Source organism: Schistocerca gregaria, chromosome 7 (assembly GCF_023897955.1).
Source record: "Schistocerca gregaria isolate iqSchGreg1 chromosome 7, iqSchGreg1.2, whole genome shotgun sequence".
NCBI lineage: Eukaryota > Metazoa > Arthropoda > Insecta > Orthoptera > Acrididae > Schistocerca > Schistocerca gregaria.
In genome coordinates, this window is record NC_064926.1 from 398,612,877 (window position 1) to 398,628,791 (window position 15,915).

Sequence of the window (15,915 nt, forward strand, 5' to 3'; positions counted from 1 at the left end):
AACTAATGGATTTTGACTGTCAGATATAGATAAGTGGACAATTTTACCTGTAAATACAGAAGAGCATCAGATGTCCTACATTAATTCATAGTACCTATACTAGGAGTTAAGATTGATGCTACACCTGGATGTGGAAACATTTACAATAACCTGACCTGTATTACTCTTCATATAGATAAGCCTTACCACCCAATGATCTTCTTCAGTGTGGATGCACTCACATTGCTCAAATTCTTACAGGAATCAGTTGATGGGTTACCGCTAGTAATGAGTGTAGTGAGCAGGGGCACTACAAATGTAGTGTGTGGACAGTAAGTTGGAAGTGTGGGTCTCGCAGGGAGCGTGTCAGAGATAATTTCCCACAGTCACACTGTTGTCTTTGTCCTCGGTGGCTCAGTCGGATAGAGCATCTGCCATATAAGCAGGTGATCCCTGGTTCGATTTCCTCTCAGGGCACACATTTTCAACTGTTCCATTTGATATTTATCACTGCCTGAAAGCAACTAATGATCTGGATTTCATTGTAATTTCATGTATTAATCTTTGGTCACTGTTCAGAAATCTGTGGAGCAAAGCATAGATTTGTAGCAATTGTAATTGAAAGAACTCCAGGAAGTCTGTTCATTAAGTGATTATCTAAAATAATCTGAGGAGTTAGTTGATATATAACATTAGAATGCCAGTGTAAAATGACTAAAAATTATTATACGTCAGACATCACACGACTGAAAGTAAGTAATAGTCTCTTAAGCAAAAAAATAGTAAATTAATGCCTACATCTGATGGGGAGTATTAATCCAAATCCCTCAAATATCACCACTCACAAGATTTACAGGGTGAACATCAATAAAACTGGCAAACTGCAGGGGCACATTCCAGACCAGAAATGGAGGAAAAAAAGGTCCTACAGACATGCTTCCAGAAATGGATGGTGTGCATTTCAATGACAACAAATCATCCCGAAACACAATACAGAGCTGCAGCGCATCCACGTTGCAACAGATTTTCACAGTGGCCTCCATGAGATTGCAGGTGATAGGGACATATCAGTTGTGATGCAGGATACACATAATTGTACTTTGACTTACACTGTGTTGGTGGGCCACTTGTTGGGAGCTTGTGCTTGGGTTCGTCTCAATATCCTGTAGAACACAGTCCTATAAAATGTGTACACAAATTGCACTGGCTGCCTGCATGTTTGTCTGTCAGAAAGGACCCATGATCATACAAATACCCAAAAAGGGCTTGAAATGTTGTGTTATATGGTTGGTGCCTGTGTGAGTTCTAGTTTTGTCATAGCTGTGCTGCTTCTTGACCATTACACAAACACAATCTCAGATTGTTCCCGACATGAATATTGGACCATTCTGCTGCTTACAGCATGCTACATCAATCACACAGTCTGCAACATACAAGGAACACAGTATGACATCTGTCATGGCAATGATGCATTTCTGCAGACGAGCCCATAGGACCTTTTTTCCTCCATTTCCAGTCAGGAATCTGTCCCTGTAGTTTGTTGATATTATTAGTGTTCATCCTGTATATTCAAAGTACTTCTCTATAAATCTCACACAGTTCCAGTTGTTTACAAGAAACGAATCAGTGTAATCTAGCTCACTGGTCCTTTGTGCCACCTAAATAAATGAATAAATGAACACCAAATGATTCTTTACCTTCATTAAAGTTAATAATAGTTTCTTTATCAGCTTTTGTACAATAACACAAACTACTTTTATGTGGCTTTCACACCTGCACATCAAATACACTAGATAATACTACCGAACGTCCATACAATATCTTTCATAAAGTCATGGATACTCTTCTTACAACCAGTTTATATATAACAGTGAATATGTGTATCTTTACATACCAAAAGGGAAAAATTCTGCAGTGGGTACAGTTTTTTAGTTATAAACTTCATATTTTGTAAGTTAACATTAAAAACTATTAACTGCACAGAGATCCAAAAAAGAGAGTTATAATATACGTTGTATCTTTATTACAAAGTATCATTAGAAAGCTTACACAATGTCATGTCATGAGAGTTGTTGAACAAAGTGACATATCTTATATCTTCTATAGATAATCACTTTTATTTGCAAATGTCAGGTGTAAACGTTTTTCCCCTTTGTGAAACCCCAGAACAACCACTGTGAGGTCACACTGACTACTGAACACACCTGAGCCATGCCGTTTTGGTTTAGAGGGACAAAATAAGTCATTCCAACATAGACAAGAAACATCATCATCATTGTCATTAGAGAAGTCCATATCTTTCTCACCTCCAGTAGTCCTATCAAATAAAGTTTCTTTTTAGTCTGTTTATCTGCATGTTCAACGTTCTTTTCATGATGACTTTGGCTTTTACCTCTGAAACATATGGACTGCCAGTCAGAATTTGTGAACTCTCCAGTTTCTGTTTCTTAGAAACTGTTTCCGTGTATCATTCAGTGTAAGTAAAAATAGACTGGATTCAAGGTCTTTAACATGCTATACTAGCTCAATTTCTAGCTCTGTTGGAATATTTCCTGGAACTAACATAGACTTTCATAAATGTAACCTCCTGTTATGTGTGTGTTCTGCTGCCACTTGGTGAGTAGATTTTTTTAATCTATCCAATTAAATTATTTTGTCAAAAATTGATTGTTTTCGTTGTTATGCTGTCACATACCTTTGGTATAACAAAGAATATAATGCTAGCCAGTTTGCTGGCATTTCATTGTTCCCTTTCTTATACTGAGGCGTAAGTATACGATATTTCACCCAGGTAGTCTTATTAAGAGGCTTAACCATAGTTTATTCCATTGTACTGGAAAATGTGATAAATCACAGGTTACACAAACAACATAAATGGTTACTTAACTCGTGACAACATTATTTTATTAAGTGTGATGGTATTTTGTCACAATCACTAATATTTTTACTTTTAAAAGTGTGAAAATAGATTTTACTTTTTTTGATTCAGTAGAAGTTTCTTCTTCTCTCTGTTTAACACTTATTTTCCTTAAGTGTAAGTAGCCTTCTGCAGTATGTGCCAATCAGTTGTGCACATCAAAAAATAACGTTGATAAGTACTGCACAAACAGCTCTATCTGTGACCATGGAACATGAATGAACTTACAATTACCGGGGAAAGAATAAACATAAAACTCAAAATAGCATTTTCTACCAAGGACTGAAACAGTATAATAAATTACAAACAGTGATAAAAGACAAAGCTAAAACAAACTTGTTTAAAAAGGCAGTTAAAAAGTAGCTGTTAATCAATACATTTTTACATTGAAGGATTACTTAGAAAATACAGATTAGGGTTTAGTAAGAAACGTGACACAAATAAGAAATAATAATGATAATAAAACATATAACATTCCACAGAACAATTTTACATTGTATTTTTTTCTTCCTTTTTCCTTTTCTGGAGAAACTTACTTCCAAAAGCTACGCAGTCATATACTTTCTCTGAGCTCAACCTCTCACTCATTATAGAGGGATGCTGACTCAGTTTAGCATTACACTTGTTTATTATTAAATAGTTTACTTGTAAAACAATGTAGTACACGAGGGACTAACTGAATGGAAGAACACTGTTTTGATCAGAGTGTGGCCTAGTATTTGGAGGGTGGAGGCTCCAATTTTCATCCAGCCATCCTGATTTAGATTCTCCTTTGTTTCCCTAAATTACTTGTGGTAAATGCCAATACCTGCTATCAGGCCATGGCAAACTACCTGTCCCATCCTTATCTTACTAGATATGAGACTGTAAATACCTGTATAAAGACATATCCCATATCGTTATAAAAGAGATATGTGGACCAATAAAATTACTACTACTACTAATAATAATACTACTACTAATAGTACTACTAGTTCTGTAATTGCCAATGGTGCTTTTGCTATCATGAACTTCTAAATAGCAGTTGTATTTAAACAACTAATTTTGAACATTTTGGCAGCATTTCAAGAGTGACATGAACTTTCTTGAGTTTATAGTGCTACAAACATTCAGAGGCTATTCAGGTTTATTTTTTGTTGTTGTAGCTGACTGATGTTTCATTAGTTTAATTTGAGATGAGAAATATGATGGAGTGGGTTTCAAATACTTATTGGTCTTCATATTGTTTTTTGTAGTTCTAACAACTATTGGTAATGCATTTTGAATTTGTGTAAAATGTCAAGTTGCTCTATGGTTCCAACTACATATTGAAAAAGACTTCTTTCTGTAGCTTTCTAAGTAAACTGGTGAAATGCAGAGCATTAAGATAACAGGGTTTGAAACACAACTTTCAACCTTTTGCATGGTGGGTTTAAATACTGATTACCATTAACAGAAACATTTAAGTTACTATGTTGAAAAATTGCTTATACATGTATTACTACATTTACATAAGCCATACTTGACAGTCACACTTCTTTCAGTTTCCAGCCATATTTAATGTTGGGGGGGGGGGGGGGGGGGGGAAGAAGCAGTCCTTATGTATCTAATAAGTTCTGTGGTGCTGAAAATATTATGTGGTTTGATGTGTGCTTTGCTTATCATACAAGTTTATTGAATATTGCAGTAATGCTAGCTGATTACCTGGCATTGCCTGGTTACTTTACCCCGTCCTACCAGCCAGTAGGAGTGAAATGCTTTTGGGACTGTCATCGGTCATCCATTGACCACAAAGGAATATGACTTTAAAAATCAGTCACTCTTGATTATTGTTATCCACAACTCTATGGAGTTTTTCCAGATAGTAAGTTATATTCAAGAAGAACATAATAATTCCAATCCCAAAGAAAGCAGGTGTTGACAGATGTGAAAATTACTGAACTATCAGTTTAATAAGCCACAGCTGCAAAATACTAACACGAATTCTTTACAGACAAATGGAAAACTAGTAGAAGCCGACCTCGGGGAAGATCAGTTTGGATTCCGTAGAAACACTGGAACACGTGAGGCAATACTGACCTTACGACTTATCTTAGAAGAAAGATTAAGGAAAGGCATACCTACGTTTCTAGCATTTGTAGACTTAGAGAAAGCTTTTGACAATGTTGACTGGAATACTCTCTTTGAAATTCTAAAGGTGACAGAGGTAAAATACAGGGAGCCAAAGGCTATTTACAATTTGTATAGAAACCAGATGGCAGTTATAAGAGTCGAGGGACATGAAGGAGAAGCAGTGGTTGGGAAGGGAGTAAGACTGGGTTGTAGCCTCTCCCCGATGTTATTCAATCTGTATATTGAGCAGGCAGTAAAGGAAACCAAAGAAAAATTCAGAGTAGGTATTAAAAGCCATGGAGAAGAAATAAAAACTTTGAGGTTCGCCGATGACATTGTAATTATGTCAGAGACAGCATAGGACTTGGAAGAGCAGTCGAACGTAATGGACAGTGTCTTGAAAGAAGGATATAAGATGAATATCAACAAAAGCATAACTAGGATAATGGAATGTAGTCGATGCTGAGGGAATTAGATTAGGAAATGAGACACTTAAAGTAATAAAGGAGTTTTGCTATTTGGGGAGCAAAATAACTGATGATGGTCGAAGTAGAGAGCATATAAAATGTGGACTGGCAATGGCAAGGAAAGCATTTCTGAAGAAGAGAAATTTGTTAACATCGAGTATAGATTTAAGTGTCAGGAAGTCATTTCTGAAAGTATTTGTATGGAGTGTAGCCATGTACGGAAGTGAAACATGGACGATAAATAGTTTGGACAAGAAGAGAATAGAAGCTTTCGAAATGTGGTGCTACAGAAGAATGCTGAAGATTAGATGGGTAGATCACATAACTAATGAGGAAATATTGAATAGGATTAGGGAGAAGAGAAGTTTGTGGCACAACTTGACCAGAAGAAGGGATCGGTTGGTAGGACATATTCTGAGGCATCAAGGGATGACCAATTTAGTATTGGAGGGCAGTGTGGCGGGTAAAAATCATAGGGGGAGACCAAGAGATGAATACACTAAGCAGATTCAGAAGGATGTAGGTTGCAGTAGGTACTGGGAGATGAAGAAGCTTGCACAGGATAGAGTAGCATGGAGAGCTGCATCAAACCAGTCTCAGGACTGAAGACTACAACAACAACAACAACAACAAGTGATGTGTGTAGCAAGTTCAGTTGAAATTGTTCTAGCCATTTCACACATGCTTTATACGTCACCTCATTTCCATCCTCTCCCCCACACCCTTTCCTGGGTCAGTTTTGATCAGATATTCATTGTTTTTTCACCACTTTTATAAATATGATCCATTCCTGTCTCCACCACTGTCCCTACCAAGCTCCTAGGATTGAAATGCCATAAGAACTGTTACTAGTCAGGCTTACAACTCTAAAATCTTTAGATTCAACACTAATATTGGTAGTTTTTGATTATTTTAACATGCCACCTTCCTCTCACCCCCACCCCTCTCCTAGATGCTAGGGGTCCCCCACCCTCCCCACCAGACTTTCTTTTTCTCCAGACAGCAAGTGATGTGCCAAGTTTAGCTGAAACTGCACCAGGCATTCCCAATGTAAACATACATGTCAACACATTTGCACCCCCCATACTCAAATAGTTGTGCTATGAGTGTCTTACCACCACAGTAACTTTTCTTAGATATTAAGTCTTATGTGTACTACATTGGTTGAAACTGTTCCAAGCATTCCAGAGTCATGCTTTATATGTCACCCCATTCGATCACCACCTTCAGTCTCACCACAATAGTCGCCCATTAGAGACCCCAATAATTTTATATCTGAGAGTAATTTAGTTTGTTTTTTATTCTTTTTAATTGTCATCCCCACCCTTCTCCTGATAGTAATGTCAGTGGTGTACCACAACAGGAAATGTTTTCCATGTAGTGAATCATATATGTATCAAGTTCAATTGAAATTTCTTCAGGTATTCCATAGTTGTGCTCAGATGTCTCTTCTTTGCCACCCACAAGTCCTACAGATAGGGATACTATGAGTGTTTAATGTTTATATGAATTGCCTCTCGGCACTAACTTTCATATGTGTTCCAAGCTTGGTTGAAATTCCAGAGATAGCCAGGAACACTTACTCCCCCCCCCCACACACACACACAAACTGTGCAATTACGAATATTAACTGAGAAAAGTCTGGATTTTCCATGATTATTTGTGTATTGTAACCACTACATAATTTGTGGTTTTCTGTATTTCAGATCAAAGAGGACCTTTCCTTGCATTGTTCCTCTTAGTGACTATCCGATACCAGCTGATGTGATAGAGATGATTAACAGTGGATTTGTAGAGAGACGAGAAATGGCAAGTAATGTAAAGGATCAGCTAAAAAAATTTTTGTAAGTATGATTTAAAATATTACTCCTGGAAGTAGATATTTAGTTCTATGTTACATAGATGATATTCACAATAAACTTTGTGATGTGGAATGTGTCAGTGGATTGATTGTTTTATTGATGTGTTTCTTCATTTTTGTCCATAGTTACAAATTGATATTGGACAAGTCATTTTTGATGAGATGATGAGCTTAGACAATATGAACATATATGTGATTATTATAGAATTGCACATCTACTACAATATAAATAAGAGGAAGTTCACTCACTTAACTTGTCAGGGAGTGCAAATTTTGATGAAATTTGCAAATAATTTGTGAGTTACTTGTTATGTAGTGTATAGTAAATGGATAGTTAAAAAATCTATTTGCCAAGCTGTGGCAGGGGACCACAAACACAATACTTTCAGAGCCAGTGGATCCTCCCTCTGGCAGAAAAGTTGAAGGGCGAGGAAGAGGGGTGAAGGAAAAGGTTTAGGTAAAGGGGTACAGTTCATAAAAGTCACCCAGAACTCGGAATATGTACTGGATAGGATGAGAAGGAAAGACTGATTGTTGGGGATAGCACCGGATGAGATTTGAAAACCTGAGAGCTTAAAAATGAAAGGCAGGGTAATACACAAGACAGAGATTATTGCTAAAACATCGTGCATCAATTAATAACAGTGGAAAGCTAAGTAAATGCATTGTATGTACTAGAGGTGGAAGTGGGACGGCGAAAAAGAGACAAGTCAGAAAATGAAAATGTAGAAGACTAAAATGGAGTGAAGAAAGGAGTAGTTACTTTGCCTATCATTTCTTCTTCTTTTCCAATGATTTTCTCAGATCATTTCAACCACTCTTATGGTGAGAAATTCTTGCCCTCTCTTTGTCTGTTCTCATGATTTTGGTACAAATTTGTCTGATTTTTCCGAAATTTTCCCGTTTTTTCTTCCATTTTTCTATCTTTTCCCATGCTCTGTCTCCCATTTTTGCCATTACCACCATTTCTAACACTCAAAACTGTCCTCTTTTGCCATGATGAATCCCATCACATATTACATTCGTTCCTTTTGAAAACATGCTTTTGCATTATCAAAATTAAAGTCCCACACTCTGTTTCTTGAAACCTGCTTGTCCCTTGGAGTTATTTCCTAAGGCCTAAGCTGACAGTCCCTGTTTCTGGATATAATCCTGCTCTACACCAGCCTCTTTTAGAGTTTGAAATGCAACAATCTCTTGCTCTTACCTGATTAATCTATGATGTATACTCCTCATCTGCAGGTTTCCACTCCACCATACTTCTCTCCTTCTACAAAATCCTGCAGTTATGTGCCCCTCATGTTTCCTTGGATAGTATCATCTGCCAAGCCAACTTCAGACTGCAACAACATTCTGGACTTCACCTCGAAAAGCTATCCCACCTTCTCCTAAACTCCCTCAACAAATGGTGTTTGCCTTCTTGTCCCTCTGCAGCTCTCCAAACACCCACACCATCAACCACTTCTTCTTTCCTACAAACCAAACTTGGACAACCTCCTTAACATCCTTCAGCCTTCACCACTGCCTCACATTCCAGTAATAACTTATAATCACAAGAACCAGTCACAACAGTACAGTGTTCTCAAGTTCTCATCCAAAGCACACTTCTCCTCCCCTGCCCCCTTTCCACAATGAATCTGCATTTAACCATGCTGCTTTGGTGAAGTACCTACTTGCCATTATACATAATGTCAACCGAAAATATCACTCTGCAACTGAATCCCAAAACATTTCCAACAGCAAACCTGACATTTTACCCTGCCTTGAACAGTTCCGACCACAATCCCTACTTGATCTGCCGCTCACTACCTCAGAAAAGCCTTCCAAGAATTCCTCACTTCCAACATTGATTCAAAGACTTTCCTCTGGTCCCTACAACATGATCCTAACCTGTCCTCTGCAGAACTACAGGCTCTACATTCCTTAAAAGCTAATGACTCCATCAATATTCTCCCATCAGACAAAGGATCTACCACTGGTGTTCTTCACCAACAGGAGTATGTTAGTCAAAGTCTACACCAGCTGTCTGACACCTCTACATACAGCACCTGCCATCAAGATCCCATCCCGTGATTCAAACTGACCCGCAGTCCCTCCTAAAAACCTCAGGACGTACACTTCAATCCATAGAACATCTTACCCCAACCAGACAATGCACCCCCACCTCTTACCTTCTTCCAAACCCAATCATCCTGGCCATCCTATAGTTGCTGAAGTCAGAGTACCCACCGAACATATATCTGTCTCAGTTGATCAACGCTTGCAACCCATAATACAAACACTTCCCTCCTGTATTAAAGAACCCTACCATTTCAAGATAGTGTGAAATCCATGCTTGTCCCACTCCTACCACATAACTCGCTTGTCACCATTGATGCCATCTTCCTCTATACCAACATCCCACACGTACATGGTCTGTCTGCTGCTGAACATTTCCTTAGTAAACATTCACCTGATTCCAAACCTGTGATATCCTTCTTGCTCACCTTAACCTACTTTATATGTACCTACAATTACTTCACCTTTGAGGCACAGACATATGAACAAATCAGGGGCAAGGCAATGGGGACCAGGATGGCTCCTTCCTATGCCAACCTTTTCATGGTACCCTTGGAGGGAGCTTTTCTGGGATCAATAAGCCTTCAGCCCCTGGTTTGGTTTAGATGCATTGATGGCACTTGGCCATATGGACTCATGGTAAGGCTGACCTGTTAAAATTCCTCCCAATTAAATTTCACATGGTCCTATTCCGAATCCATGCCACTTTCTTTGATTTAGATCTCATTCTCACCGAAGGCCAGCTACACACTTCTTTCCACATCAACCCTACCAAAAAACAACAGTACTTAATATTTTGACAGTTTCCCTCCTTTCTATGTCAAACATTCCCTCCCATATAGCCTTGGCATTCAAGGTAAAAGTATTTGTTTGGATGCAGACTCATTGCAGCAATACACCACCACTCTCATTTCCGCCTTCACTGGACGTAATTATCCCAACAGCCTAGTTCAAAAGCAGATTTCCTGGGCCATCACATCGAATCCTGGTACTACTGATCCCTCCAAAAAACAACTTTGGAACACACCCTTTGTCACCCAGTATTATTCTGGTCTTGAATGTCTTATTCAGCTGCTTCGACAACGCCATGATGACCTAAAATCAAGTCCTGAAATGAGTAAAATGTAAATGTCATGTGACTTGGGCCTCCCATCGGGTAGACCATTTGCTGGGTGCAAGTCTTTCGATTTGACGCCACTTCAGCGACTTTCGCATTTGTGGGGATGAAATGAGGATGATTAGGACAACACAACACCCAGTCCCTGAGCGGAGTAAATCTCCGACTCAGCCAGGAATCAAACCCGGACCCTTAGGATTGACAGTCTGTCGTGCTGACCACTCAGCTACTGGGGGTGGACATGCTCTGAAATCAGATCCATTCTTTTGCTCACTACACCTAGAATAGCTTTTTGTCACCTTCTCAAACTCTGCAATATCCTTGTCAGACCCTATGCTTCTTCCATACCCATCTCCCTACACTATGTCTCCTACTCTTGTGACTGTCCCCACTGCAAGATTGTCCTGTGCACCCTCCTATCACCACCTATTCCAGCCATGTTACTGGCAAAACATGTACTATCAAAGGGAGAGCCACATGTGAAATGACACATAGTCATATACCAGCTCTTATGTAAACACTGTTCAGCCTTTTACATCAGCATTACTACCACCCAGTTATCAGACAAGATGAATGGGCACAGGCAGAGGGTATATACAGGCAACACACAAAATCCTGTTGCAGTACATTCTGTACAACATGACCTCAGTGCCTGTTTCATCACATGCACCCCCGTCCCCCGAACACCAGTTTCTCAGAACTCTGCAGGTGGGATCGAGCACTACAATATGTCTCCTTGGTTCTCACCAGCCACCTGGCTTTAATTTATGTCAATTCCTTCCATCTCAGCATTTCTTCACAGTAACTACTCCTTTCTTCACTCCCTTTTTGTTTTCTACATCTTTCATTTTCTGACTTGCGTGTTCTTCACCATCCCCTCTCTGTTACACACAATACACTTAGCTTTGCACTCTTATTAACTCATGCATGATGTTTTATTAGTAATCTTTGTCGTGCATGCCATCCTGTCTTCCAACTTAAAGTTCTCAGGTTTTCAAATCTCGTCCAGTGCAGACCCCAAGAATCAGTCTTTCCTTTTCATGCTGTCTGGTAAATCTCCTCTGATCTGGGATTCTGCGTGACTTTTCTGAACTGTACTCTTTTCCCTGAACCTCTTCAGTCCTTTTTCTTCACCCCTTTTCCTTCACCTTCAAATCTTATTCCATAAGATGGAGCAACTGGCCCCAAAATCTTGTATAAGTTAAACACTTTTATGTGTGTATTCCTCTGCCTTCACTTAGTGAGTAGATTTTTTACCTCTCCATTTACATTATATTATCAGTAATTGATCATTTTCATTGTTAAATAGTGTGGTGTTTTGTTGGATGAATCCACATAAACTTTTTCCTAAAGAAGTATCTCTGGGTTTTGAAATTACTGTTTTTTCTCTCTTGCTCTTGTTACTTTCCTCACTGTTTTCAGCACAACATACAGGAAGTTGATAAAAAGTTTTATTTCTTGAAAGTTGATCTTTAAGTATTTTGTTGATGGAATCCCACACAAACTGTTTCACTTCATAGTTCAAGTGCATTCCATGTTTGATGCATCTTACTTATGTCTAGTACTTCTCATTTACCATACTCTGAACACAGTTTCTTTATTTTAACCTTTGTTTTTCGAGCTTCTTTGTTTACACACCAGCTGTAAATCATATCATGCCTATGAGGTAGCATGGGACCTTCTAACGTTTTTGACGAATTAAGAGTGTGTGAAGTGTATGTGCAAACTCCCCTCTTCTCTTTCATCAGTTGACTTACTTGGGAATGCGCATCCAATCTTCTTCTCTGGATAGCCGGCTTCTGGAATCTCTACAAACTTCTTCACCAAAGAATGATACTAGTCACAGGAGCCTTTAAGAATCTCTCTCTCTCTCTTTGTGAGATAATGAGGTATTCGAAGAATACTTTTCAACAACTATCAGTATATTTGAACTTCACAAAGAACAAAATTCACACTCCTCACATAAACAATTGACTTCTTGTAAGTCAGCCATGTCATCTCACATTAGAAACAATTAAGTTTCATTTACAACAGAGTTGGTTTGATAGCTATAACTCTATTATACAGGAATCATACACCTGTCTTGCCTCTAGCAAGTTCAAGTTAAAAGTTACTAAAAATCTTTTTTCAACTCCATTGGTTTTTTGTCACTAACAATAGTCACAGTTATAAAACAGCACACACTAACACAGACGCTCCTTGGTTCTGCCGTGTGCTTTCATTATAACTTCCACGGCGTGACCAAGAAATACTTGTGCCGTTCGACTGCCGTGTCTACCGTCTTCTCATGATAAACTTCAGACCTACACTCACAGACAGGTGACGCGCAGTAGACAGGGTTCCTTTCTCCCACTCACATCTAAAATATCATGTGTTTGAGACAGTGGAAGGGCGAGTGGTTCTAGAATTTATGCCAAAATTCTCGAAGCACTATAAACTATAGTGTTTCTAGATTTATTCACATCTAGAAATTTACGTAAGTTTTGCACACAAACCTGTGCTTCATTTTTAGCTACAACATTCAATTCTGTTATGCAAATGATAAAGTCAGTATCTTGTGTTATTTTCTTTTGAAAATCAGTGTCCACAACATGTCTGGTTCCTTTTCCAGCTTTCACTGCTCCAGTCACTGTTATGTCATAATTTTTCTCTCGGAAAATATGAGATAGCCTTTTGCCATGGATATCTGCTGGGAAAAGCACACTACTCTTTCATCTTGATGATCCATGTTTCTTGTTGACATTATTTCTGAAAGGTTCATTTGTTTTCAAATCGTGCTTATTTGTAGTACAGTCATTATCACAGTCACTTTGCAGAACATAATGTTTGTTATTATTAATGAATGTAACAGTTTTTGCAAATTTTGTTGTCCTTTTTGTGGATAAAAAATTACTTTTATGCGTCACTTTTATCCACTCAAATGATTTATCACATTTGTCTTACGCTGCTTTATTTGGTTTTTGTTTGGATTGTAGGCTCCAGTTTTCTTTCTTCACTGAGTTGATGTCTCTTCTTAAAGTATTGGTTGTGGATTGTAGGCCTGCAATTTGTTCATTTAGCTCTGTTATTTCATCTTCCCAACTGTCACAAGCGCACTTTTTTACTGCATAACTGTAGCTTTTTTCGTAGTGTTAAGAGTTACACTCGTGGCCTGCTGAATGGAAGCTTGGGGAAAAAAATAATATATATCTGCATGCTGGCCTTTTACAGGTTTGCAGTAGGTTTCTTATTTATATTCAGAAATAGATGTAAAAGAGAAACAATATTAATTTGCATTTAAAAAGACTTCTGCTGCACATCAGATATTTTAATTCCAGGGACAGATCATGGAATAGTTTTGTAATTGTGTATTTCACTTTTATTTGCGCAAAGCTACATTCACTAGAGGGAAATTCAGATCCTTTTTGCTTCTGGTACTGTATTTGTGAAAATCTCTGTTATTCTAAAACTGAAATGTATTGTTTCCAGCACACTTAATCATTAAATCAGTGTACTCTTAGGATGTTATTCAGATTACCAATTGCTTTTACTTTCTTGTATGTGATGAATACTTTTTGTCCAAGTGAGGAGTTCCTCAGAATATTATGATGTGGGACATTAGTAAACAAAAATATGCAAATTAATTAATGTAAGACTTTGAGGAATAGTGAAGGATGTCTTGAGAGAGAAATTGAAGCCATTTTCAGGCATTTCATCCAACAACACTACATAAGGCTGAAGTTGAAGGTGCCAATGACTGCTACTAGTAGTAAAATTTGGTAGAATTCTCAAGTCTGTGTATTGATACAAACTTGTCTCGAGAGGTGTGGGCATACTTTTGGTGTTCTTTGACTAGGATACATATACTCAGATTGTTCCTCAAGACACCGTCCACAACATCTCAAACTCAATGCAAGAAGTTCCGTTCACAGTCTGTCAGTGTTCAGATTCATGTTTGCTGTCAAAAGGATGGCCTAGTGGCAGCTGATGCCTCCTACAGCTTTGATGTACTGTAGCACTTTTGGGTGTTCGTTGACTGGGATACATATCCTCAGTTTGTTCCTCAAGACACCCTCCACAACATCTCAAAGTTACTGGCATTGTTTTGTTAAACCCTATGTAACAATGCCAAAACCCTAAACTGATTGATTTGTGTGTCTCCAAAGTTGGGAATTATTCATTTGGCAAAAGTATCCTCACCTAAATGTTTTAGTAGGGCTACTACATTGTTTTTGCAGTTTAAGCTTTATAACTTTCTGCCCCATTTATTAATTAAGTTAATAGAGGGTGGCCTTTACGCTGAAGAGCCAAAGAAACTGGTACACCAGCCAAATATCGTGTAGGGCCCCTGCAAGCACGCAGAAATCCCGCAACGTGACATGGCATGGACTTGACTAACCTGAAATAGTGCTGGAGTGAATTGGCACTATGTATCCTGCAGGACTGTCCTTAAATCTATAAGAGTATGAGGGGCTGGAGATCTCTTCTGAACAGCATCTTGCAAGGCACCCCAGATATTCTCAATTATGTTCATGTCTGGGTAGTTTGGTGGCCAGTGGAAGTGATTAAACTTAGAAGGGTGTTCCTGTAGCCACTTTGTAGCAATTCTGGAAGTGTGGGGTGTCACATTGTCCTGCTGGAATTGCCCACGTCTGCCGGAATGCACAATGGACATGAATGGATGCAGGTGATCAGAGAGGACGCTTATGTATGTGCCACATGTCAGAGTCGTATCTAAACGTATTGGGGGTCCTGTATCACATCAACTGCAAATGCCCCACATAATAACAGAGCCTCCACCAGCTTGAATAGTCCCCTGCTGACATTCAGGATACATGGATTCCTGAGGTTGTCTCCATACCCATACACGTCCATCCCCTCCATACAATTTGAAAAGAGATTCTTCTGACTAGACAACATATTTCCAGACATCGACAGTCTAATGTCAGTGTTGACGCTCCCAGACGAGGCATAAAGCTTTTGTGTCATGCAGTCATTAAGGGTTCACAAGTGGGCCTTCGGCTCTGGAAACACATATCGATGATGTTTTGTTGAATGGGTTGCATGCTGACACTTGCTAATGGCCCACCTTTGAAATCTGCAGCAATCTGCAGAAGGGTTGCACTTCTGTCATGTTGAATGATTCTCTTCAGTCATCGTTGATCCTGTTCTTGCACAATCTCTTTTTCCAGCCACAGCGATGTTGGAGATTAGATAGAGATAGAGATCCCCACTTCATCGCTGCCTCGGAGATTCTGTGTCCCATCACTAGTGTGCAGACTATAATACCATGTTCAAACTCACTTAAATCTTGATAACCTACCATTGTACATCAATAGCTGATCTGAGAACTGCGCCAGACCCTTGTTGTCTTATATAGGCATTGCCAAGTGCAGTGCAGTAATGAGACAGTTTACATGTGTCTGTATTTGAATACACATGCCTA

At 38.8% G+C, this 15,915-nt stretch overlaps 1 protein-coding gene across 1 annotated transcript in view; it reads left to right on the plus strand.

Annotated features, from left to right (window-relative positions):
* The window catches only part of LOC126282194 (putative helicase MOV-10), a 461,728-nt gene that overhangs the window by 202,321 nt on the left and 243,492 nt on the right, over nucleotides 1-15,915 (plus strand). Inside the window, exon 7 of the mRNA XM_049981723.1 lies at nucleotides 7,161-7,298. Within this exon, the coding sequence (XP_049837680.1) occupies nucleotides 7,161-7,298 (138 nt within the window). The remainder of the gene's footprint in view (nucleotides 1-7,160; nucleotides 7,299-15,915) is intronic.